Raw genomic sequence first — 26305 nt, forward strand, 5'->3', positions numbered from 1 at the left:
GATCTTATTGTTCAAAAAATGATTCGAATAGTTTATGAATAATTTCGAGCATTTCTAATTCAAACTTGAACTTTATTTTAGATCGAACTCGAGAACAAAATCTTAAAATCTAGAATTTCAAATTAAGTTCAAACTCAAATATACTTATTCAAACTCAATTTGAACCTAAAATTTTCACTAACATTCAATTCATTTAAAAGCCATAAATTTAATTTGATTAGGGGAAAGAAAATAAGCACGCATTGGAAGAACATCAATAATAGCAAATAGTGCGGCATTTCTGTTAATTCAGTTTTCATTCCGCCATTTCCAATTTCTTCATTTGACTCGTTCTCCATTCAATTCCATACTTCTCTATTCCTTCGAATTCCCTTCTACGTGCCTCCCTCTCTGTTAGGCAAGCGACTCCTCTGAAATCCTCGAATTTCATTCGTTTTAATGGTTTCTGCTTTTACTTGTTCCAAGATTTGTTTTATGGCAGGAGATCAAATCGATCTGAATTTTTACTGAACTGGGTTTTCAGCGTTAATACTGATAATGATGGAGAAGGCTGATCCTGCACAGAAGCTGTACAACAGAATGCGGCTCTGGGAATTCCCGGATCAATACGTGATCGAGCCTACTGATGGATCTTCCGCCTCCTTTTTGGCAATCAGTTGCGTTGATGGCTCCATGCATCTTATTGGTAATGTATTGGTTTTCTACGAATTTTTTTTTTCTTTTTTGTTGTTGCATACTGATTTAATTTTCCAATGGTTTGTTATTCAGATGAAATACCTCGGTGCAGCTCGCTTCGCGTTCCTCACATTCGGACCATCTTTGGCGTGATTGGGATGCTCAAGCTTGTGGCTGGCAAGTTTTCAGCTTTACTAATTTTCTACAATGAATGATTTTGTGGGTATTGGGGTTGTTTCCTATGTCCTCTTTTATCGTTTGGATGGATGTTCCAATGGTTTCTTTCTCTGTATGGTGCCATGAGACATGCTGCATAGGTTATTGTTGATGATGGTCTGTATTCCTTTTGGCTGTCATATTGTTTTTTGCATTAATTTTACTAAAAACTTGAGTTAGGTACACTTAAAAGGGTGAATTATTTTAGATCAGATGAGTGGGTGATTTTCTTTTTCCCCCATTGATTGGTGGGGTGAGTCTATCATGAGAGTTTTGCAAGGATGGTTTTGTTCTGGGAGGTTTTCAAGCCTTTTAAGTTATATTTAAGTGATTTTTTAAGTCCTCGTGTGGATCTGTTTCATCTATGGGCTTTCTATTGATGTGATAAATCCGAGTGAGCTGGAAAATCACCAATTGGAAATATAATCTAGCCTCTATTGTAGCCATTGCCACCAGTGCTGCTAAGACATGCTGATAATGACATAGATTTGAAGGGAAAAACGACGCTGCTTCAGAATTGAAGATGGAGGTGGAGGCTAATTATTAGATCGATAGTAGGACCTCAAGTTTTTAATTTAAGAGTCAGGAGGTCTAAAAAATGGCTTTGAGACTTAAGGGAAATTGTTGCTGGACTTATTCTCCTGCTGGTTTGGTTCTCATTGCCTCATACTTGTCTGCAATAAAATTCTTATTTACGTAATCCAGCTCCCATTTCAAAACTTTTCCCTCTTCGTACAAGAACCAGTGTGCAAAATTCATGAAACTCTCTTTTCAGGCTATGTAAGATATATTTTATGTGCAACTAGCATCACCTTCTGTTTGATGACATGAAACAAGACTGGATCTGTTCTGTGCATTATTTGAACTTAGGGAAACAATTGTCTATTTCAATAAATAACCAAATATGATGCCAGTTGGTTTGAGATACTTTTTCATATTAAATTATTTTAACTCCCTTTTGTTTCCCCTCCAGCATCTCAACTGTTTCTGTGAGTTTACAATATATTGATCACAATTTTATTAGAAAGAAACAAATCGTAGTTTAGAATAGTACGCTTGATAATTATATGGGGACTATATAGAATTTAAATAAATCCACAATAACAAGTTGTGTATAAATATATGTGATGTTTTTTTTCTCCTTTATTGTGTGACAACCACAGGGATAGGATTTTCTGTAAATAATAAATTAGCATCCAAAACTTTGTCATTTTGTTTCTTTAAGGTTTATATATTTGTTTCCATAATCTCAGTGGTAATATCTCTTACATTTTCAGGGTCATATTTGTTCGTTATTACTGAACGTGAATGTGTTGGATCTTATTTGGGTTACCCTATCTTTAAAATTAAATCAATGAAGGTTTTTCCTTGCGACCATTCTCTCAAGAATTCTCCGGAAGAACAGGTTTATACTACCCAAGCTTTTTTCATTCATGTTTGTAGCGTAAGTATTTTGTCTCCATTACTGAAACTCTTTTATTGTCCAGAAAAAGATGGAGAGCGAGTTTTCACACTTGCTAAATGTTGCAGAGAGAACTCTTGGTCTATATTTTTCCTATGATGTGAATATAACATTGAGGTATTACATCATGAACGCATTCCCAACAAGTTTCCTGCGAGTGATTTCCTCATCATTGGCACAAAGCAAAAAGCATAGTAGCATGCACAAAAAGTGACTTGGACTAGGATTGCCACTGATAACGCATGTCTATTTATGAATGTTTAGGTGAAAACTCTAGATTACATTGATTACCAAAACAAAAGGATATCATGCACGGGACCTTACACATGACTAAACAATATATAACAGGATTTACTCTTTATATGGATAAACAACTTGACATTTTCCACCATCTATCCAAAACATGAATGATATGTAAATTGTGTGAAATTTCATTCACCTATCAAATCTTGTTTGGAAATTCTAGGTGTTTATTTTCATAATTTTATTCATCTTCCTGACTGTTATGTCTGCTTCCTACTTGAATGGCTAAATCTGCAACCTGGTTAATGAACAAGTGTTTGTAAAATTCTAAGACTAAGAAGTATATGCAGTTAAATCTTTATTTGGTATTGGCAGTACCATTTTCAGTTTTTGGGATAGTTTGTAAAAGTGTTTCATAATTGATTATGCAATTTCTTTTTGTTTCCTTTGGGTCATCATTCCTCAAATGTCTATGTTGAGAAGAATATGGTAGCTGCAAATGATTATTCCTATTTACTTTATTAATACAATGTGTCTAATACAAGTGGCACGAAAATATACTCCTCCCTACATTTTCTTACGTAATGCCTTATTGAAATGGGTTAATGGGATTAAAGGTTTTCCTTACTTTCTTTTGATATAGAAGGTATCTCTTTCTTGTGCATTCAAATTTGCCACTTGGTTAATTATTGCCTATTTCCTCTCATGCATGATCTTTTTATTTATTTCTGCTGAGGTATGTATCTAGTATATTAAAAGTTTTTTGTGTGATAAGAGGGTGCTAAATTTTTTGCTGATAATATCGTAACATGTGTTGATACTTTTAGCAATTAGTTTAAGTTAAATTTTGGATCTTCTTGCAGTGCACAGCGGTTGCATGATTTGGGCGATGAATCAAAGCTGCTTCCTCTCTGGAGACAAGTAAATTTTACCTCAACATTATTATATGCTTGTGTTCCATTGTCTGTTTATAAAAATGTATATTACATTCATTAGCTTCTAGTCCTCTTATATCTTTGTTTTAATGATCTTATTTCACTGTTATTACGGTGTGACATTTAGTGTCTCAGACATTTCACTACTTAATTTTTTCTACAGGCAGATCCTAGATTTCTTTGGAACAGCTATATGTTGGAAGTGCTTATAGATAACAAGGTCTTCCCGACTGAATTCAATTATTTATTTATATTCTTTCACAGGAAACAGCCTTTTTTGATATCACAATAACTGAATGCTATTGCCTTATGCAGCTTGACCCATACTTACTTCCTATTATGCAAGGCAGTATCCTTTGAAGTGCACTTCATTTTTACCTTATTTCATTTCATTTGGCTCATTACAATATACAGTATGCATCATTATTGTTTGCTCAATATGAAGTTGACTCTTAACTGGCCATCAGGTTTTCAAAACTTTCAGGCTGCCATTGTGAAAGATATCCTCGATGTTACACTGATAGCACGAAGATGCACAAGGAGAACGGGTACTGAGACAACTGTTGTCCCTCCTATGTCCACTTCCCTTCTGACTTGATGTCTTTTGTTTTTTAATGCCCATTAGATCTTCACCAAGCTTCTGTGGATATTTTGTTGGTTGTATGAGAAATTCCGTTAAATGCTTGTTGGTGGCATATTGTGTGATTTGTCTTATATACACATTCTTCAGTCTTTAGTTTAGTTTACATGGTGTCTTATATTTCCTGTTGGTTCAAAATTTGCCTCCCCGAAGGCACCCGCATGTGGAGAAGAGGTGCTGATTCTGATGGTTTTGTTGCAAACTTTGTGGAAACTGAACAAATCATGCAACTTAATGGGTACACTGCATCATTTATTCAGGTGATCTCCTCATAGTTCTGCAATGAGTTTATGGTCTTGAATGGGTTCATTGTTATGTTGGTCTTTTACAGTGCTTCCTTTTTTTGGGGGATAAGAAACGAGATTTTACTGTGCTTCATTTCTACATTATATCACTTAATACTTCTGACTTTGATTTTTTTTTTTAATTTCTTTATTGCAATGTTAATCTCTGATTGAACAAACTTCTTTATGGGATAAATATTTTTGTTCCATAACCATTTATTCGCAAAGCATAAGCTTATGTTTCGACTATCACCAGGATAGGCCACATGTTGTAAATGAAAATATAGCAACGGATTAGTGCCTTTAAAGGAAGGTATCAGTATAGGGTAGTTGAGCGACACAACTGGGACCTATTTTGAAGAGTACTACGTGACAAAAGCATGCAGTTGAATGAGCCAATGATTTGACAACCTCTATCTAACCCTACTGGGCATCCATTTTCTACCTTAATTATATGAGGCTGTGCTTGGATGAAAGGATTTGATTTGGGGAGGGATTTGAAGAATGTATTTAAAATGACATCCATGTTCATGACAATTACCTTTGCATCTACATAACTTAACAAATTAGTGGATCTGATAATTAATGTAAATTCCTCAAACAATCAAATAGATTTGAAATACATGCCTTCAAATCCCTTGATCCAAACACGCCCTAAAAGATTTTGTGTGTATTAAGTGACCATATTCAAAATCTGATTTAAAGATCTATTGGCTAGTACATTGGTTCGTCCTGTTGGTAGAAGTTGAATCATGTGATCATATATGAGGTTATCATTTTGTGCCTATGAATGGTAATTTTGTCAATTTTCAAGTTCATCACTTTTTTTTTATTTTAGATTTTGTTGTCCTTTACTAATGCATTACATCATTTTTACTGGTATTTTGTTCTTGTAGGTCCGAGGGTCAATCCCATTACTTTGGGATCAAATTGTTGATTTGAGATACAAGCCTAAATTTGAAATTGTGAAGCCTGAGGAAGCAGTGAGTATTCTGCAAATTTTAATGTTCTGAAATCGTATCTATGTATATTAGTAGTATATTCTTTCTGTTTATTTAATTTCTTCTGGTACTCAATAAGTGTAGCCTAGAGTAGTTGAGCGACACTTTTTGGATCTAAGAAAGAAATATGGAAATGTTCTAGCTGTTGATCTTGTCAACAAGGTACCTAAATCTTCCATGTCCTTTATAACTTCCAATGCAAAATATTTTTGTGCTGTTATTCTCGTTATATTGTCCTTTTCTTCTGCCTTTTAACAGCATGGAGGTGAGGGACGCTTATGTGAAAAGTTTGGGGATGCTATGCAAAATGTTGCTAGTGATGATATGAGGTAACATGTAGTCATCTAATCTAGTCTATTCTACAATCCAATTATCACATTCAATCTGACTTTTTTTCAAAACTTTATAATGTTCTGCAGATATATTCACTTTGATTTTCATAAAGTATGTGGCCATGTTCGTTTTGAACGCCTTTCCATTCTTTATGATCAAATCGAGGATTTTCTCATCAAGAACAGGTATTTCTCCATTCCAGGGGAACCTATGATGTTGCTTCATATGGAGTTTGTATACTTTATGTCAAGTTGTGATTTAAGGATTTCGAGAAGGAACGTATGGTTTTCTGATTTTTTAATGAAATAAAACAGCACTATACATAGCACTCTCCCATAACCAAATAGGAAAGATAAATTAACCAATACATGAAAATAGGAAAAGCAAACATTGCCATTCCATAAAATCAAGGATTTCATTAAAACAAATATCATATTCTCGTTTCGAACACAAGTACACTTTTCTTTATTTTCAATTTATACTGTCCAGTTTTTGGATACTAATTTATAAATGAATTCCTTTAAAAACATAATCACCATATTAATTAGGTTAATAATGTTACGACAGTTCTTAACTAAATTCTTTGAAATCTGGGATTGCTTTGTACAGAGTATGGAACTCCTTTTAAAATATTGGATATACTAACTGAGTTTTGTATTGGTTATAAAAAATAAAAATAAAAACCGTGTCAACAGTCAACGTTTAGTCATTTTCTAATGTTAGATTATATGTTCTGTCGCTCAAACTCTTTGCGGCTTTGTTGGAAATTATAGGTACCTTTTGTTAAATGAAAAGGGGGATAAAGTCGAGGGGCAAGTTGGAATTGTGAGGACAAATTGCATTGACTGCTTGGACCGTACAAATGTCACCCAGGTATAATTTCCTTTTTCTTTTGACTTGCAATATTTTGTACGTGAGCTTATACAAATTGTTAAGTGTGTTTTAACGCAAATCCGACATGGTAGGAAATCACTTGTCTTTTCCTCTTTCTTTTACCACTTTTTTAAAGAGAGATGTGAAAAATATGTGCAGAAACCTGAAGTTCAATACCTTGACAGTTTTATATCTGCTTTTGAAATGAATAGAGATTTGGTGTAGGTTCTCTTCTATGGCTCAAAGGAAATCATTATTTGTGCCGGTTATACAATTAACAGCAACCACAGACAGATTGTAACTAGGCTGTAGTTTGCAGTCTACTACATGATTTATGCATTTGTCAATTGATTGAATATTTAGTCTGATTAATCTAGTGGAATGGCTTAGCTTGAACATCACTTTTAATTTGTTTCTGGAGAGGATGTCATTTGTTATCTGATACAGTTAAAACCTAGGAATTAAATTTATTTGTTCAATAGCTTTCAGCAAAATCTTTTTCATCATTTTTTATTGTTCGCAGAGCATGATAGCGCGTAAAATGCTTGAGTTTCAACTCCGCAGACTTGGTGTTTTTAGTGCCGAGGAAACTATTGCCACACATCCCAATTTCGATGAAAGCTTCAAAATTTGTCAGTACTGCTTTTACTTGGATAAATTTTTTAATGCCTGCTTGATTTTATTAGCTTCACTGGGAAAATATGAGGATTTGATATTGATGTTTTTCTCATAATATAAATGGCTTATTCTTCTCACACATTTCTCTTACTTCACATTTATTTTTCAGTGTGGGCTAACCACGGGGATGACATAAGCATCCAGTACTCTGGTACTCCAGCCTTAAAAGGAGATTTTGTCAGGTACCCTTCACTGAGTTATTATATATTTAAATTTTACTCTATAAACTCAACAATTTGACTTGATTTTTTACTGCATTTCAGAGAAGCATTGATGTGTAATTGTCATATATGACAACTAGATTGGCAGAGAAGCTTTGAACTATTGATATGCTCCATTTATTGTTGATCTATGGAACCACCATTAACAAAATGACTTAAATTAACAGTCAACCATTGGCCTTTATTAGCTTCCTGAAATTTGGTGCTTCTAACTAAAGATTCTGCATATTTTTTTAAAAAAATGATTTTGCTGACTCCCACCCTTTGATTGATGAATGCCAAGACATACATGAATATGAATCTTGCACACAGTATCAAAACTCTGGCTGTGGGGCTACCTCCCAACATGCTTAGTCGCTTTCTTTCACTTCCTAGCAACTATGGTAGATATGTATTTATGGATTAATTGACCAAGCTAAGCAGGTTCTAAAGCTATTTGTGGATGATACATCTCAATCTGTAATCAGCTGGAGTTTTGCACTTGTTTTGGGAATACAAGAAACAAATCAGTTCATTTCAGAACCCTTTCTCATGTGTTTCCATCCCCTTTATTTTATGTCCGTTTTAGATGAAAACTCGGTTTGCTATATTTTTTGATGATTCATCATAAACAATAACGTGGCAACAATGTGAAATTTATTTTTCTACGATGATGTTTCCTTCACCTTCAGATTTGGGCATAGGACAATGCAAGGTATTATGAATGATGGTTGGAATGCTCTCATGCGTTACTACTTAAACAACTTCTGTGATGGCACAAAGCAGGTTTACATACTTGCCTCTCTGTTATTTGTGGCTTGCAGATTGTTGAACTTGTACAAGTTCCAGTTATCGTTCCTTGGTTTTATCATCTAATAGCATATTAGTGATTTCTTATGTTGCTGAATAATGGTTCTTGATGGATGTCTCTAGTTAATGTTCTTACTTCGTTTCTGTACAAACTATGCTTCCTTGAAGTTAATGATTCGGTTTCAAAATTTTCTTGAAACATTAAATATGTATTAATTTTTGCTTCAACTTTTCAGGATAACTGTGTTGGCTCACAGAAAATTAGGCCCACATTTTTAACATTACCATATCTCGGCATTAAATTATTAGGCACTGAAATTTCAATTTCATCTTACTGAAATGCTGATAATTTTCTTTTCTTTATTTTTCTGAAGGATGCAATAGATTTATTACAAGGGCATTATATTGTTTCTGTTTCCCGAAGCATCCCTCCTACAACACAGAAAGGTGGCATTGAGGCTATAGCTGTAAGCAATCCATCCAGTTACCTCCTTAACCCCATTTTTTTTCCATAGGCATAGATAAAAAATAGTTTCCTTGCGTTTGTGATGGTACTCTACTCTAGTTTTCTTATGATACCATTATGCTACTCCATTTCTGCAGTCGTTTCCACTAGCTTTGTCGGTGATTTTGACTGGGTTCTTCTTTGCCACAATTTCACTAAGACGAGGTAAGAAGACAATCGTATCAACTATTTCTTTTCACCATTAAAATTTTGCACTTATTCTCTTGGTTTGAGAAGTGCGAATTGCAATAACCCTATTTTTGGAAATGTTCAATATGGAATGGAACACTGAGAAATTAGATTGAGTTCACTCATTCGAAGTGAGTGGAAAACATTCAAACCAGTCTCTAAAAACTCATCATTCATGAAGTATTTGATAAAGTATTTGAACAGTATGGAAGTTAAAGTGAATGCGATAATAAAGTAAAGTAATAATGTTGAAAACCACAAAAAGAACGTAATATTATACAGGTTGATGGTGATGCAATTTTTCTATGTTCACCAAGTCAAGACCGCACTTAGTTACAAAATTTAATGTGTCAATAAAAATGACACAAGAATCACCGTATCTCTATTAAGCTCCGCACCAAAGTGAGAGATCTAAACTTCTTACAGAATAATCAACGAGGAGTAAAATCTCTAAGTCTTACAACAATTAAGCTCAATACCGGATTTTGCAGTTTAGAGACATCATCTTTTGAATGCTTGAATAATTCTTGTTTGCTCTTGAATCATTCATTACTTTGTTTTTTCAATTGCTTTCAACACTGAAATTCTTTGGCTATTTATAGACGTGGATATGAGTAATCTTCGTCATTCAAATATCCCCTTGACATCATCTAACTGAATACACAAATTCTGTGATTGTGTATTATACCGGTAGTGATGACTATACTTTGCAGAATTAGTCAACAATTTTGTTGTCCTATAGCTCAACTCAGCATAAAATTTATGGCTTTAATTTCTTTCAAAAATACCATTTTATCGATTGGAATTTCTGGACTGACATCCTTGCTGAAATTCCTTTTGTCTGATAGAAAACTGTGAAGTTTAGAAAGGTGAAAAACATTCTCTTTGCTGAAAGATAGCTGCTCTATGTAGTTCAACTCCTCAGCTTTCATATGTTCAGTAAAAATGATAAGGCTACATATTTGAAAACCATTTGCAAATTGATTGAAGTTGTGATCCTATTCAATTTCCTCTTGGAACTTGATACTCATTCATTTCTTTGCATATCTGTCTGCAGTTCAATATAATATGTGGAACTTACTGTTTTCAATCATGTGGGCAAGCATGAGTTTGGGTATAGCAGCATTTGTGAGGGCCAATGGTCGCACTTTCTGCAATCGTCCTCGCTTGCACCAACCTAGACGTTGATTCCGAGTCCAATGGCGTATGAAATCGCAACACTAAGTGCTAACTGTGAGGTTCATGGTAATTCAATGCTAGTTTTTGTGTTTCGAATATCTTCACTTATCCTTTCCAATCCAATATATTGTAGCTTTTTATTGTATTCAATGCTTATTTTGAACATGTAGTATTTTATGTCAAACTGTCGTGTTGAAAATTAATCCTCTGGTGGTACTTCTCTATTTTTTTTTATTTATTGTTTTTTTTAAAATTGCAATCGTGTCTAAGAATCTTGTTTGGTTCGTAATTTGAAAGCCCAATTCTTGTCGATGGGCCCGTTATTAATTGATGCTATCACACGAGTTAATTTACCATGTAAATGACCGAATTAGATCAGATTCTTTCTGAACAAAAAGGAAACGAAGAAATAAAACGATAAAGCAAGAACATTTGAGCAAGTGCTCCTGAAATAAAGTCTGATATTTTGGAAATGACAATGATATTTTGGTCGTAAAATATTAAAGCAAATCATATGCATTAAAATTACACCAAATGATGCATGTTTTATCACAACATTAATATTCCATGTTATTCAAGAATTTTTTTAGAAATGATATTAATGCAAAGAAAATTGTTATTTCCTTGTTAGTTATATTATGAAAATAATATTGCATGATATATGTTGATTCATGAAAAAAAAAGACACTATTTTTTATTGAAAAAAATATTATTTTTTATTGCAAAAGTATCATATTTTTTGTTAGCCATGTACCAAGAATTATTGTTTACTTTGAGTATTTGTCATTGAGGGTTTGGATTTAGATTTTAACGGGTTGAGATGGGAATGAGTCTTTTAAAAATTAAATTAAACAGGTCGGATCTCAAAGCTTACCGGACCCGACCCACTGATAAATTCAAGTAAACTATGAAGTTTCAAAAAGTACAATCAATTCAGTTAACAAAGCCATTTGTGTCCCCCATTATTGAAAATTCAAAAAGTACAATCAAGTATTATTTTTCCTACTTTGACCACAATCATTTTCGAATAACTCTCCTTCACAAAAGAATTGAACACTTTTCAAAATAATAGCAATGATTTATTGTACAAATAACAAATTTAAAAAGAGAACTAATCTAATCACATGTAAAATTGTTAAATCAAGAACTACCAAACTGCTGGCTGATCATAAAAGGGCTGTCATCTTCTAGCTCCAACTCCAGTGCCGTGATATGGCGAATAATGAGCTCTTTCCAATCTCCGGTCTTGATGAGAAGCAGGAGCTGATCTATTCTTGGACTCTTTCGGTTTTTCCATAGCTGCAATATGTTCCAAACCGTGCACAACTTCTTTCATCGCTGGCCGTTTTCTGGGTTCTTGTTCCAAGCATTTAAGGGTGAGCTGAGCAGCTTGTAGTGCGGCCTTTGATGAATACTGCCCTTCCATTTTTGGATCCATAATGGACAACGCCGTTCGCCTACTGGAGAGAGACGGTTTCAACCATTCGACCAAATTTTTCTGCTCACTAGGCCGTCTCGTGTCAAGGGCTCTTAGGCCTGTCAACAACTCGAGCAGCACCACACCAAAGCCATACACATCACTCTTCACGTATAGATGTCCTGGTTTTTAAATTCCAGGAAATGTATTCAGGGCGTCCGAGTCCGGTAACAATAAAAATATGAGGATAAAGCAAATATGCAATGCAAATATTTTGGCAGCAAGAGTACCAAATTAACAAAAGTATTTTGGCCAATCAATTAGCTCAGTAGTAAAGCAGTAAGTTTCTCAAAACGTAGTTCTTGAGTTCGAGTCCCACAAGATGCATGCGTAAAAACATTAACAGCACTACTGACGCTCAAATCTGCACATTTCATGATGAAGCAGTGACTGAAACTCAAAAGGAACACGAATAATGTTAAGAGCGTGATAATTTCATTTTTTTGCGTGGAACCTAGATGTTCACAAGATTATAGCTGGATTTTAGCCTGAAATTTCGAGCACGTTCAATTTTAGTCACAAATCTGCGTGGTATAATCATCCATTAGCAAGTGGCCATAGCTTGAGACCCCAAACACATGTAACATGAGATCTAGTCAGGCACTTACCCGTCGCAATGTACTCAGGAGCAGCATATCCATGTGTTCCCATAACTCGGGTTGTTACATGAGTATCACCTCCAGAGGGCCCCAGTTTTGCTAAGCCAAAATCTGATATTTTGGCATTATAACCCTATAAAAGCAAGAAACACGCCATGGGAGAACTTAGAAACTTCCTCACAGAAATATCTTGTGATACCGTAGGCCGAGGGGGTTGGAAAAGCAAAAACTAATTGATCCTTAAAGTTGATAAATCGAAGTTAGTGCAAAAGTGACATGAATCAACCAATAGGCTTTTCATAACACGAGCCTTCCCCTGGTATATAAACCTAAATAAATTATTTTCATAGCATGGCCTGAAGAAGAGTTGTCAGCCTAAATTGAGTTATTTTTAGCAAAATCTTCAAGAGAAGCCCCACATCCACTTACTTTTTCATCAGAGTATCATGAAATGAAACATCCTTCCCACTCCATCCCCACTCGGCCCGCATGCGAATTCACAACACTAGTTTCATCTGGTAAAAGAGCATAAAGAAATAGAAGAAAACATTAGCTAGAATCTTACCCCATCCAGAAGAATATTTGAGGCCTTAAAGTCTCTGTAAATGACTTTCCGATCCGAGGTATGCAAAAAAGCCAGGCCCCTTGCTGCTCCTATGGCTATTTTGAGCCGTAAATCCCAGGATAATGGCTCTGTGGCACCATGTCCTGCATTTTCAAACAAGACAGTTCCGGCTTAAGCAATCCTTCTTATCTGATCTTTCTTTCTCTTAGTTAAAGAGACAAGTTCTTACTTCTAAAAAGATGGTTTTCCAGGCTTCCCCTTAGCATGAACTCATAGACAAGCAGCAGCTCTTTATCTTCCCAGCAGTATCCCAAGAGCTTTACCAGGTTAGGATGTGATAACCTTCCCAAAAAGTTCACTTCTGCCTGCACTTTTTCAAATTAAAAGACAGAATCAACTAAAACATCTGGATTCAATAATGTGGAGAAAGAATGTAAAAAAAAACTATTTATACATAAATGTCATATACGTTTCTAATAAACGAAAAAGACATGCAAGGAAAAAAAAAAGACAGACATGACTGTTGATAGCAGTCAGAACATACTCTCACAAAGTAACACACCAGTAACTATTGCCAATAATATTCACATACTTGGGTTTGCACGAAAAAAATATTAGAAATTTTCAATAGATAAAATAACGCAATCACATCCAGCTCAACATGTTTTCAATAGATACCAACAATGGCGTTTGAGAGCAATGATGCCGAAATGTTATGAAGAATTGGATAGAAATGCTAGTCTTTTTCACTCATTTTCTTATTTGCTTCCTCAACCCAATAAACTAATTAGTACAAAAATCAAATAAAAGATTTCCAATAGATTTTCTTATCAATTCATGGATGGGCACCTGCAAACTAATTTTAATAGACCTTTGAGAGCTGATTAAAAATGATCCTAATAAAGGAGACCTGGATGGGTCATAATGTGGCTGGTCAATGAATGAAAGTCGCTCCAAATGGACAATGTTAAGTATCACAGTTCATAAGTTTAAGTCTGTAATTGCAATATTTGACATTTAGCGAATTTGAGAAGCAATCAACAAAAGATCTCAAGGCAGAGAGTGGACCAGCCGTGAGGCCTCTCTCATAGTTAATACCCACATATAACGACTGTCCAAATGGACCAAAACAAATCAACATTTATCACCATTGCAATTTTATCAAAGTTCCATGGGGGATGAATTCACCATTGCTGCCTTTTTTAACCATCGAGGCTCGCAATGATCACAACTAGACACACAAGGTAACTATAATAAGAGATGTTTCAATCTGTTAGTGGCATTTGTATTACCTGCCATTCATCAAAACCTTGGACACTCCCTGAGTTCAATTTCTTGACAGCAACTACAGTTCCAGTTCCAAGTCTAGAAGGCTCGAGGGTCTTCTCGTCTACCCATCCCTTATACACAGTCCCAAAGCCTCCAACTCCCAACACCATATCAGGCTTGAAATTCTTTGTTACACTCCTCAAATCAGAATAGCTGTAAATTTTCATATGGGCAGCGGGCAATATCTCTCCGGCCATATGCAAATCATCACTCAAAGCAGCAGAAAACTGCTCAGCACTGCTACTCGTGGCAGAAAAACCTCCACCATTACTATAATTCCGAGATGTCCCTAAATAAAAAATAGCACTCGAAAATATCAATTCACCATAATATTTCAATCTGATCAGGATAAAGCACAAACATCAATATCATGAACCCAAGAGCGAGCGTGGGGTTGGGACTCAACTTTAAGATTTCCAATTTTACATTGCAGTTTTTCTAAACACATGAATTTCACCAAAAAATATTCAATTACAGACCTGATAACTCTCAACTCAATAGTCTGTATTCTTAAATAAAAACGGGACAACATCCTAAAAAAGGTAAGACATGTAAAGACAACCCAAAAATGGGATAAGCCCTTACAAGAAAATAACTCACTAAAAGCATCGATTCGAAATTTTAAAAAAAAAAAAAAAAAAAAACAAGAAAAAGCTTTCGCTTTTCAAAGCTAAAACACAACTAAAGTTCCAGCAACTTCCCAACAACACGAAAAAAGAAAGAACGCATTTACCGAGTCCTGAAATCACCTTGTGTGGAAGGTATAGTGGAGCTCGGGTTATGGCCAACAGCAGGCTGAGATCCAAAGCAGTTTCCCATCATAAACTCTCTCCAACCAAATCCCACAAATTTTCTTCAATTGGAATCAGCAATCAAGAATCATTTGCAGCTAAAACAAAGAAACAGATGATTGCTAAAAGAAACACAAGCACGCACACACTCTCTCTCTCTATACTTGTAACATACATATTATGGAATGATAAGAATCATTGAAGGTGCACCATGTTTAGAACTTCAAATCCATTATTGCAGATATTGGTTGCGTGCTGTTGAGCAATGCTTTAAATTAAAAAATTTTCGTTATTTTTTTAGTACAAGGTCGCCCCCCCACTTAAGATAATGGTGGACCGATTTTTTATGAACCTTAAAGTTTAACCATTCTTGATTTTTCTACTATCTTATTTTTCTACCCACGAAATCAAAACTCTCTTTGTCACTATCACAGTTCACAAAATTATAACGAGCGTAGAGTTTTCGTTTGATCCCACTGTGTGCCATATAGTGATATATTAAGGTAGTGTTTGCCAGAGCTTCTAAGAAGCAATTCTCACCTTTTCATTAACAAAATTTTGAATTTTTTTGAAATTTCGTTAACGAGAAGTTGAGAAGTGCTTTCTAGAAGTTCTCTCAAACACTACCTAAGTAGAATCTAAATAATTTATGGTTTTTTTTTTTTTTACTTTTTGTTTTTTTTTTTACTTTTTGTTACGTGAGAATTCGCAGCCGTTACAGACTAGTCCAAAAAAGTGTTGACAGAGAAATCGAACTACTGATCTTTGGCCAAGAATTTACCTGCTCAATCAACTTGGACATCCTCTTGATTGCAATTTTTTTATTTCTTTTTAATATTTTTTAATATTTTTATGTCTTTTATATATAGATTGAGCATAGTCCTTGAAACTTGAAAGTATGTTTTGACCAAGCATATTCTATTTGTAATTTTTAAGTGAAGTTGGGATTTAACTTTATTATAATATATATGTTATAATTCAAGTTTATTTATTCTATCTTATTGAAATTTAAGTCAATCTGATTGAATTAATAGACAATGATTCAGACCAAATCATTTGTAGCTTGCCCGTGCTATATAACACGCCCATATTCTTGGTCAAGGAGTATCAAAAAATATTTTGTAATATAACTTCTAATTCTATTTTATTATCGACTAATTATTAAAGAATTTTCAAATTTATCTGAAATAATTCATTATTTCTTATTTTTAAATTCAATTAGTTTCAAACTATTTCAGAATAAAATTTCTTTCTATTGATAAAAATAATATAAAATCAAATTTTTGTCGCTTTACAAAAAAATTTAACAAATGATAATGATGTAGCTCAAATCTTTTTTTAAAAAAATATACAACAACTCAAACAACATGATTCGATTGTTTTTCTAACAGAGACAATTAGTACAACCAAAAAATAATATTCTTTGATTTAATTTAAATTTCAAAATATTAAAATTATGATTATAATATAAATACCTTTGGTCAAAATAATCAAAAGTTTTGCACACAAGGCATGTTTGTCAAGTCTGACCTTCCTTATACACTTTCCCTTATATATCTATTTTTTTATTTGGAAAATTCTGGTATATACTTCAGGTTAACTTATATTTTACATGATAAATTACAAAATGTCCTTAACTCTAATTAAAAATATTTTATTTTTTTAACACTCTATTACTCTTGAAAAGAAAAATATAATCAAACGTATAAATCTAGAATAACTATTTCTATTTGTTAGCCTTCAATTTTCACGTTTTAAACTTCTTTTTTAGTAGATTTTATCATATCAACATGTTTTATTCCTTATTTAATTTTAGATTTCTAAAGTACTAAAATAAGAAATATTTTATATAAAACCATAGTTTAACCATTGTATCAAATTTCTTCAATTGGAAATGAATTTAAGTAATGGTCCCTCCAAGCTTTACAAATTACATTTTGTCCATATAGTCATTATTGATTTAGAATTTCTTATGATGTGAGAATCCGTCGTTGCTAATCTTCGATGTATACTAGATAAACATTCGGGTTAATTATAGTATTCAAATTATGTTAGTTAGGTAAATCGTGTTGGACAAACTTTATGCAATAAACTTGTTCAAGAAAATAAATATATACCAGCAGAATATCTTATCATTGCTTAAATGTTCACTTAATCCATCAACTCAAATTATTCTAGATAGACAAGTAAATGAGTATTCAATATTCATTTATTGAAATAAAAATAAATAATTCAATAATTTCAATGAATTCTATTTGTTTTATATCAACGTGTTATATATGTAATATATAAATATCTATTTACAAGTTTGTTAAAGCGGTGATGTAAACTGTATGTATAAGCTCCACTCATGATGTTGATGAGATGTTTCACACTATCTTTTTAAGTAAAGTCAATTAATGATATATGTTTTTTTAGTACAAATTGCATCGAATGTCGAAATTACATCATATTGCAACACTAAAGAGTGAAATTTGTCCGCATAACCGACAAGACTTGAACATGGACTCGAGACGTGCTTGTCTCGAGCTAAGAAATTAGCTAAATCTACCTAAATAAATTAAAAAATCTACCTGCAGTCAGCGGAAATCGAACCTGAGACCTCGTGATCTCAGGGCCTCAGTCTTGACCACTAGGCCAAGACCTCATTGGCAATATATGTTTTCTTGTGTTAGAACCAACTAGTGAATGTAAATTAAAAATTTTTTTTTTTTTTTGAAACTGAATGTAAATTTATTTTGATTGATGTACTTCAACTTTTACTTACCAGTCCAATTATCTTATCCTTAATAAAAGAGCTAAAAAATACAATAGCTCATTTAAGAAAAAATTTTGATACCACTTCCCCACAAATTTCAATATTTAGAAAATAAAAACAAAAACAACCACACGATTTTTTAATACAGTTCAATTATTAAGATTTTATATTTATATGGTTTATTGAGCATCGTCCTACATGTAGAACAATATATTTTATTGTCTACAATTGAGGTCATGATTTATGATCAAAATATTTTTAAAAATTAAGAAAAGAGAAAAGGCCAAAACATAACCTAATTTATATCATGAGAACCCAAATTTAAATGCTTGCATATAAAAACACAAAATAGACATTTTTTTTTAGAGTATAAGTACAATCTTGATTCAGATTGCAAAGATATAATATAACTGCTTGTACAATCAACATGATTTGAACATGGACTCGAGATTTGTTCATCTTATGCATAGAAACTACAAAGAAAATTCTAACTCTATCTAAATAAATTTTAAAAAAACTACTCGTAGTCAGCAAAAATCGAACTTTAGACCAGTTGAACACCCACGTTGTATATACTCTTATGCCACAAGATTTGCTACATAAAATTACAAGTTAAAAATAATTGAATTTAACTTAAGTACCTAACGGTGGGATTTCTACGAGAATACAACTAAAGAAATAAAAACAACACACACATATATATATATTTAAATTTAGATATATTATTCAAAAAAACTTAAATTTAGATATATTCTATAACATTTAAGGGTAAATTGCTTATAAATTCCTAAACCTATAATCAACTTATTTATAACTCCCTACCTAATTAAAACTTAGTTTCCACTCCTTGGAAAGAGAAACTTTTCCACAAATCCCTAATATACCCTTATTGTATAAAAAAAATGAGAGAATGGATAATAAAAACAAAACTAATCCAAATAGTATATATATAAATTCAAATTAAAATCAAAGAACATAAATCATATCATATACATGCTTATGTTGATACAGGAGCAAATATGTGTTTATGAAGCAAACATATACTTCCAAATCATTATTGGAAGAAATATGATAAAGGATTAAAAGTCCGAATAGGAGATGGATCAATAATCATGCTTGATACAGTAGCAAAAAAATTAAAAATAGAAATTGAGGAAACAAAATTTGTAATACCCATTATATACCAAATAGAATCAGGAATGGACATTATAATAGGAAATAACTTTTTAAGAGAATATCTTCCTTTTACACAATTTGAAAATCACATAACTTTAAACAAAGGATCATCAATGATTTATATTCCTAAAATACGAACAGCATTTCGTGTAGAAAATGAAGGATTTACAAAGAATTTTCATAAACGAAATACAAATCCAATAGAACTAAAAATATAAAATATTTTAACAATTAATCATGAAAAATAAATCATGAAGAAATTTCATGATATTTGTTCTAAAAATCCTCATGACAAAATTAAGAAAAGAAAACAATTCATTGCTTCAATAAAACTTAAAGACCCTAATATCACAATCCGTGAAGTACCAAGAAGATGCAACATGGATGATGTAAAAATATTCAAAAAAAATGTTCAAGAATTACTAAAACTTAAGATAATCATCCCAAACAAGAGTCCACACTCTTTACCAGCCTTTTATGTCAGTAAGAAAGACACTGATAAGAAAAGAATGGTAATTGATTATCGAAAAATGAATAATGCAACAATTATGGATGGATATTATGTCCCAAACAAGAATGATTTACTATTTTATATAGTAGAAATGAAATATTTCTTCAGTTTAGATTGTAAATCAGGATTCTGGCAAATTCAGCTAGAACCACAAACACAACTACTTACAGCATTCAGCTGTCCAAAAGGACAATATCAATGGACTGTATTACCTTTCGAACTTAAACAAGCTCCAGGTATCTTTCAAAGATACATGGATGAATCTTTTAAACCTTATGTAGATTTTTGTTGTGTTTACATAGATGACATATTAATTTACTCAAAAACATTAGATCAACATTATAGAGACATTATGACAGTATTAGATATTTGTCATAAAGATGGAATTATACTTTCTGAAAAGAAAGCACAATTGTTTAAAACAAAAATAAATTATCTAGGATTACAAATAGAAGACGAAAAATTTTTTTTGCAACAACATATACTTAAAAAAATTCATGATTTTCCTAGTGAAATCAAAGATAAAGATCAATTAAGAAGATTACTAGGATTATTAACTTATTCTGGAAATTATATTAAGAAACTTGCAGAAATCAAAAAACCTCTTCAGGTAAAACTTAAACAGGACTATAAATGGAAATGGTCAAAAGAAGATACTAATTATATAGACACTATTAAAAAAAAAATAATTAGTAATCTTTCAGAATTATATTTTTCTTCAAATAAAGACATAATAATAATTGAAACAGACGCCTCAGATGAATACTGGGGAGCATGTTTAAAAGCTTATACAGGAGAAAAAAATTTAGAAGAAATTACTAAAACAGCTACTAGGAATAATGAAGAATTATGTAATTATACATCAGGAACTTTTCAAGGTGCACAATTAAATTATCATTCAAATGAAAAAAAAAAATTATTAGCTTTAATATATACAATTAGAAATTATGAGATTTATCTTATTTCTAAACCGTTTTTAGTAAGAACGGATAATATGAATTTAACATATTTCAAGACAAGAAAAATATCAAGAAATGCAGGGAGAAATGCAACAAGGTTAATTAGATGGCAATTGAAATTGAACCATTATCAGTTCGAGATCCAGCATGTCAAAGAAACGGACAATTTATTACCCGATGCATTAACTAGAGAACTTCATCCAAATTATACTATCCGTAGTACCAGAATAACAAAAAAGATTCTAAGTGATCCAGAAAATGACTGCGAGTCATCCGAACATGCCTTAAAAAGCATGGGGAATATAAACTGATGAAATGAGATTTATATTCAAAAACATGAATTATTTTATGACTTCAAGTCATCCGAACATGCCTTAGAAAGCATGGGGAATATAAATTGATGAAATGAGATTTATATTCAAAAACATAAATTACTCTATGAGTAAAATAATCAATCTCATGAAGATTGGTTCAATTCTTGCAAAAGAATTCATAAATGCAATGATACGCATAATAAAACTATCCGAATTAGTCACGATAAAGAGTTAAATTTCTAACCATTATATATATATATATATGTATATATATATATATATATATATACATATATATATATATATATGTGTGTGTGTGTGTATGTATGTGTGTGTGTGTTTCTTGTGCAGGATGGAGCAATTAGATCAATTAAAAGAACAATTGATTGACATAGATGAAGAAATTCAGATTCTTCAACAAAGGAAAAAGAATATAAATGGAAAAATTCAGAGGATAAAAGAAAAGATGACAACCTCGTCATCATCATCCTCACCAAGAACACCAATCAAGTTAGCAACTCTATTTGACAAAATAATGGAGATGAATGAAAAACAGTCAGTGGTCATAGCCAACACTGATAACAAAGAAAAAGAAAAAGGAAAAGAAAAAGAAAAGAAAAAAGAATCGGTGGTCACAGCCAACACCGAGAAAAATGAAAAAAAAAAAAGAAAAAAAAAAGAAAGGGCGTTTAAAAGCGCCCTTGAAACAAGAGAAAGAGAGATGGTCAATCTGCGACCACAAAAACCAATTTTTGAAAAAACAAATTTTCAAGAAAAACTCAAAACCGAATTCTTTGAAACATTAAACTATTTGAGAATAGCCAAACCATCTGCAGGATCTTGGCTACAAACTTGTGACACACAGAGCATATCAAGAGCAAGAAGACTACAAGGTGCTCCAGCGTATGAAGTCGCAAGATTCTTTTCAAATGGATTATTAAGCGGATTAGAAGTCAGTCCCAACAATCAAGAAATAGAACTATTTTCATATCAACTGAGAAATAGTATTATCCAGTTCAAGAAAGCAGTCTTCAAGGACGAACCAGTGTTAACATTGAGTATTCATTCAACCCTTCCATATTGGGAAAATGACAAATTCTATCAACCGATGATATACATTCAATGTCGAAAAAATAAAGACAAGTTCTTATTTGAAGGATCAAATAAAGAGAAACTAGTAATGGATATCTCAATAATTTCTGAGATAAGAATAAAGACATTGATTGACATGATCTCAAAGACAGGAAAGATTGATGGAAACTCAAAGGTTAAAATAAATTTTGCAACCAGTAAAATTTTATTAACCACTGGACACAAGGAGACAATCCAAAAGAAAGAACAAGCCATGTTAGCTCAATTCGAAGCTTCAATCTATGAAGCAAGAGTTGACATGACCCGAGAAACCCAACAAATGCTATGTCAAAGATTAAGAACAATGATTTCCACTCACAAATATGGACATTGTCAACCCATTCAGACAGAAGAAGCATCTGTCAAAGAGGACAAACCAGTTGTCAAAGAAGACAAACCAATAAAAAAAATGGTCCGAATGTACCAGTGATTCAGAAAGTGACACAATGTAAAAACAAATAAAATCATGGACCACACCACATGTGAAAGGCATCCACTCAGATGTAAAATGAGTTGTTTTCCATTATGTAGTGTCGGATGGTCCCCCTCTTCCTTTATTTTTACTACTGTATGCGTTTTTCCACGCCTATAAAAGGAGATGTTTGTGTTGTAAATGAATAAGTGAAGTTTGAGTATCTCTCTCTTCTTAAGTTTCTTACAATTTGGTTCATACAAGACGTATGAAAACTATCAAAAACTAAGAAACATAAAATCAGAAACAAAATTAAGCCTTATGGCTAATAACTAAACAAGCAGGGCGTAAGGAGGATAAGATTGAAAGCCAACCATTGAAGATTCATGGTTAGAGTAAACCTAGAAATCCATAAAGCAAGTACCAGTTGATCAAGTGATCGTTAAGGGAAAGCAAGGATTTGGCCTCTGCTCAAAACCAAGACTCATTCAATCAAGGTAATCTTCCCAAATCTCCTGCAGCCCTTAATTTAAATAAATAGTCAAAATACATTAATCATGTCATCATCCTTTATAAAAAAAATGGAAGATTAATAATAAAAAACTGGTTTGAAATAGAATATGATCATGAATATGATACATTTCATGAATATCGTTTGAATACTTCTGATTTAACAATATTTGAATCAATTTATCAACTAAAATTTGTAATAATAACCTATGAATGGAACCAAATTAATCGAAAAACATTTATCTGTTATAAATGAATCAGATCTGTAAAACATGAATGAGAAATTCATAAGAATTCCGCAACCTGGTATCAGAGCGGTTAAATAAAGCAGATTATTAATGCCTGGATTAACTTTAGATATTGAGATTAAAAATTTATTTGATAAAATAATCTTACTAAAAGATTCATTTCTAATAAATCAATATTGGCTTAGAATAAAAGATCTACAAACCATATACTTCAAAAATCATAAAAAGGAACATTTTTCAAGCACCTGGAAAATGATAATACAAATTTCTGAAAATGAAGAAATTGAAAAAGTAACAATCTGTTATGAATAAGAATAAACTTTGTTATCGAAACCTGATCAACAAAAACAAAATAATAAAAATAACAATTTTTACTAAATGGAAAATATATGAAAATACAAAAGCAAATATCTTTAATTTATATTCTCAAAATATAAATTTTGATATAGAAAATTGTGAAAAAAATTTGAAACATCTCAATAATTGTCAATCTTCAATTGATAATTTCGAAGATTTTCAGAATCTATTAGAACAAATAGATTCAACAAAAAGACTTCTAACAGCTTTAAGAAAATTAAGAAGTTGAAGTTCTATCATCTGTTAAATGGCAGAAGTAACAATTCCAAATCAAAACAGCCAGATTGATGAATCTGAAGAAAACCAAGAGTATAATTTGAATATTATATTTAATCAGAGTAAGTTTGCTGAAATACAGAAAACAGGATTTTCTAATTCAAAAACTAATTTAATAGATCAACCAGGAATATTAAGCAAGATTTCAAATTTTATTAATCCCAAAAAAAATTTAATTTATTATTCGATTCATACAAATGAACGATCATGTAAAATAAATAACGAATTAAGGTTTAATACTCTGAAATTGTTAACAACTCAAGATATTGATACCATCATGGCAAAAGCCAGTGAAAAAGAACGATTTGAACTAAAATATGTTCATATCGGAGGAATTAAAATAATAGTATCAGCTCACTACCGAGAAAGAATAGATACACCAATTGAAATCACAGTTCGTGACAAAAGGATGCGTAATTTTAAGGATTCTATCCTTGAAAAAATTGAAGGAAACTTATGTCACAAAAATATGAAATTTTGTATTTATCCATGATACAATATATCTTTTTTTGATAAAAACATAAATGACGTCTTAACATTAGATTATTACTTTTATAGAAATAATTTTATGTTAACAGAAAATCAACCGATCAATATAAACTATGTTGTCGGTTTAGCAAAAGTAATAATTCTCAAACAGGAATAATTTTAACAAAACCAACTATTTCTGTTGAAAGAATGTTTGAAAATATTACAAGAATTGAACACCCTCGAAAAGCATTTATTGAAGAAATAAATTCCTATAAAAGATGGAGTTCAGATGACCTCCAAATCACAAAACAGTCTGTACAAAGAAGATCATTATCATTTGCTAGAAATGATGAAGATATTCTTGAAAAGATTGGAACCATGAATCAAAATATTCTTAAAATTAAACAAGCTATTGTTAATGAGTCAACCTCATCGCAATGACGTCCTTAATAAAATTAAAAAAAGATCTAGGAGATTTAGAAAATAATATTAATAATATCAATCTATCAATACAAGAATTAGAGAGAATATATTGATTTAGCAACGACTAGATTAATAATTGAACAAGAAAGACATAGTAATAAAATATTAAACTATCTTAAAGAAGTTCTTCCAATAGATAAAAGAAAAAGGAAAATGGAAGAAGAACCACCATTCAAAATTCAATCCCCTTAGTTATGGCAAACATAAGTATGGAGATGTTTAGTGAAACAGACCAAACTGATTTTGAACAAATAGGAGTAAATACAGAAGAATTATATCATTAACATCAGGAATCAGAACAATATAGAGATATGGATATTTCAGAATCAGAATCTGAAGATGATTCTAGACCACGATTAAATCTACGAACAAATGTAGAAGGTAGTGGTGGAAGAGATGATGAAGAATTTAAATATGACAGAGACCAATACTCTGGATCTTATAAAGATATTAGAGATATTCTAAGAGAATCAAAAACATCAAGATTTGTGAAACAAAATATCTTAGATTTAGGTTGTTCAACAGCTAAAGAAAGAAAATCAAAGATGGATCATTGTGCAAATGAACTATCAGTACAAATTCAATTAACACCATTATTAGACAAAAGTGAGAATATTCAAGTTTTAACTCATGGGATGATAAAAATGACACTGGTAGGAGCAGTAAGAACTTGGGCTGAAAACCTAGTAATTACTAATCTACCACAAGGAATGACAGGACATCGATATTTCGAACTATTTGTTGATGTCTTGTACCAAGAATTTTTAGGAGTTTTTAATAATGACGTTAATTTAGTATCCAAAAATATATAACAAAATAGAGCAATCTTTATTCTGGATAATATAAAATTATGTAATTTATGTTATCTAGAAGAATTTATATGTGACTATGAAACAAACTATTATCAGTTAATAGATGCTGATAAAAAAGAACATTATAAATTAAGTATTTTTAATAAAATACCTAACATACCAATAAATAGTAAATATGAATTCTTAACTAGCGTTTATGCCAAAACACTAGGAAGAGCTATTAAATTTATTAAAGATGTTATAACAAAGAAATGTTATGAAGTAACATTAAATAAAAGAATATCCAGATCTTACAAACAAAACAATAAACTTTGTTGTGACAAAATGAAATTCACAGTAAAAGAATACGGTTGCAAAACAAACATGTCACACAGACATTTAAAACGACAGAAACAAAATAAATTTAATAAACCTTATAAATCTTTTAATAGGAAATTTATTCCCTATAAGAAAAAGAAATTTAGAAGGAATTTCTTCAGAAAACCTTATAAAAAAAATTTTTATAAAAAGTTTGATGATAAAAAACCACCTTGTCCAAAAGGTAAAGGAAAGAACTGCACATGCTGGTTGTGCAATGAAGAAGGTCATTATGCAAATGAATGTCCAAAACGAAATGAAAAGAAAAAAAAGTTAAATTTTTAGAAGAATTATACACTCTTGGATTTTATCCAATAGAAACAATTGAATGTTCATCAGAAGATGAAAATATTTATTATCTTGATGAATCAAGTGAGTCAAATTTCGAATCTGATTCCACATTTGATAATAATAATGATTAAATTAAGAACAAGGGTATTTTTGGAACAATTTAAGCAATAGGGAGTTGAAACAAAGTTTAAACATCTAGGGAGTAAATATAAAGTTAAGTTTGGATTTGGGAAGTGATTTGTAAGTTGCCCAACA

At 31.8% G+C, this 26305-nt stretch overlaps 2 protein-coding genes across 6 annotated transcripts; one reads left to right on the plus strand and one right to left on the minus strand.

Annotated features, from left to right (window-relative positions):
* The first annotated feature begins 218 nt into the window (after window positions 1–218).
* On the plus strand, window positions 219–10430 carry LOC140894711 (phosphoinositide phosphatase SAC6-like). Of its 2 annotated transcripts, none has more exons than XM_073303292.1 (21): window positions 219–397; window positions 482–685; window positions 769–852; window positions 2169–2296; window positions 2379–2470; window positions 3460–3517; window positions 3695–3751; window positions 3847–3880; window positions 3999–4079; window positions 4325–4431; window positions 5352–5438; window positions 5541–5618; window positions 5715–5785; window positions 5876–5974; window positions 6563–6662; window positions 7186–7294; window positions 7450–7522; window positions 8233–8326; window positions 8725–8817; window positions 8954–9020; window positions 10102–10430. In XM_073303292.1, the coding sequence occupies exons 2-21, from the start codon at window positions 538–540 to the stop codon at window positions 10230–10232; spliced, it is 1791 nt and encodes a 596-aa protein (XP_073159393.1). In that variant the 5' UTR covers window positions 219–397; window positions 482–537; the 3' UTR covers window positions 10233–10430. The 2 variants fall into 2 exon arrangements, with proteins under 2 accessions (XP_073159393.1, XP_073159394.1); XM_073303293.1 differs by having other exon boundaries at window positions 524–685.
* Window positions 10431–11155: 725 nt separating this feature from the next.
* LOC140894712 (probable serine/threonine-protein kinase PIX13) lies at window positions 11156–15337 on the minus strand. 4 transcript variants are annotated; one of them, XM_073303296.1, is made up of 7 exons: window positions 15195–15337; window positions 14943–15082; window positions 14157–14482; window positions 13094–13229; window positions 12865–13007; window positions 12309–12432; window positions 11156–11822 (listed from the first exon to the last, which is right to left on the minus strand). In XM_073303296.1, exons 2-7 carry the CDS (start codon window positions 15013–15015, stop codon window positions 11404–11406), a joined length of 1221 nt encoding a protein of 406 aa, XP_073159397.1. In that variant the 5' UTR covers window positions 15016–15082; window positions 15195–15337; the 3' UTR covers window positions 11156–11403. The 4 variants fall into 4 exon arrangements, with proteins under 4 accessions (XP_073159397.1, XP_073159396.1, XP_073159395.1 ...); XM_073303295.1 differs by having other exon boundaries at window positions 15160–15329; XM_073303294.1 differs by having other exon boundaries at window positions 14943–15328.
* Between the last annotated feature and the right edge of the window lie 10968 nt (window positions 15338–26305).

The sequence above is a fragment of the Henckelia pumila genome, chromosome 4 (assembly GCF_033568475.1).
Source record: "Henckelia pumila isolate YLH828 chromosome 4, ASM3356847v2, whole genome shotgun sequence".
NCBI lineage: Eukaryota > Viridiplantae > Streptophyta > Magnoliopsida > Lamiales > Gesneriaceae > Henckelia > Henckelia pumila.

Coding starts and splice junctions, on each gene's coding strand:
- LOC140894711 (XM_073303292.1), top strand. CDS start 538: ATGATGGAGAAGGCTGATCCTGCACAGAAGCTGTACAACAGAATGCGG. Junction 2,297..2,378: donor AGAATTCTCCGGAAGAACAG/GTTTATACTACC, acceptor TTTATTGTCCAG/AAAAAGATGGAGAGCGAGTT. Junction 3,881..3,998: donor ACTTCCTATTATGCAAGGCA/GTATCCTTTGAA, acceptor ACTGGCCATCAG/GTTTTCAAAACTTTCAGGCT.
- LOC140894712 (XM_073303296.1), bottom strand. CDS start 15,015: ATGATGGGAAACTGCTTTGGATCTCAGCCTGCTGTTGGCCATAACCCG. Junction 13,230..14,156: donor AAGGTTTTGATGAATGGCAG/GTAATACAAATG, acceptor GAAAAAGTGCAG/GCAGAAGTGAACTTTTTGGG. Junction 12,433..12,864: donor CAAATATTCTTCTGGATGGG/GTAAGATTCTAG, acceptor TTGCTTTTATAG/GGTTATAATGCCAAAATATC.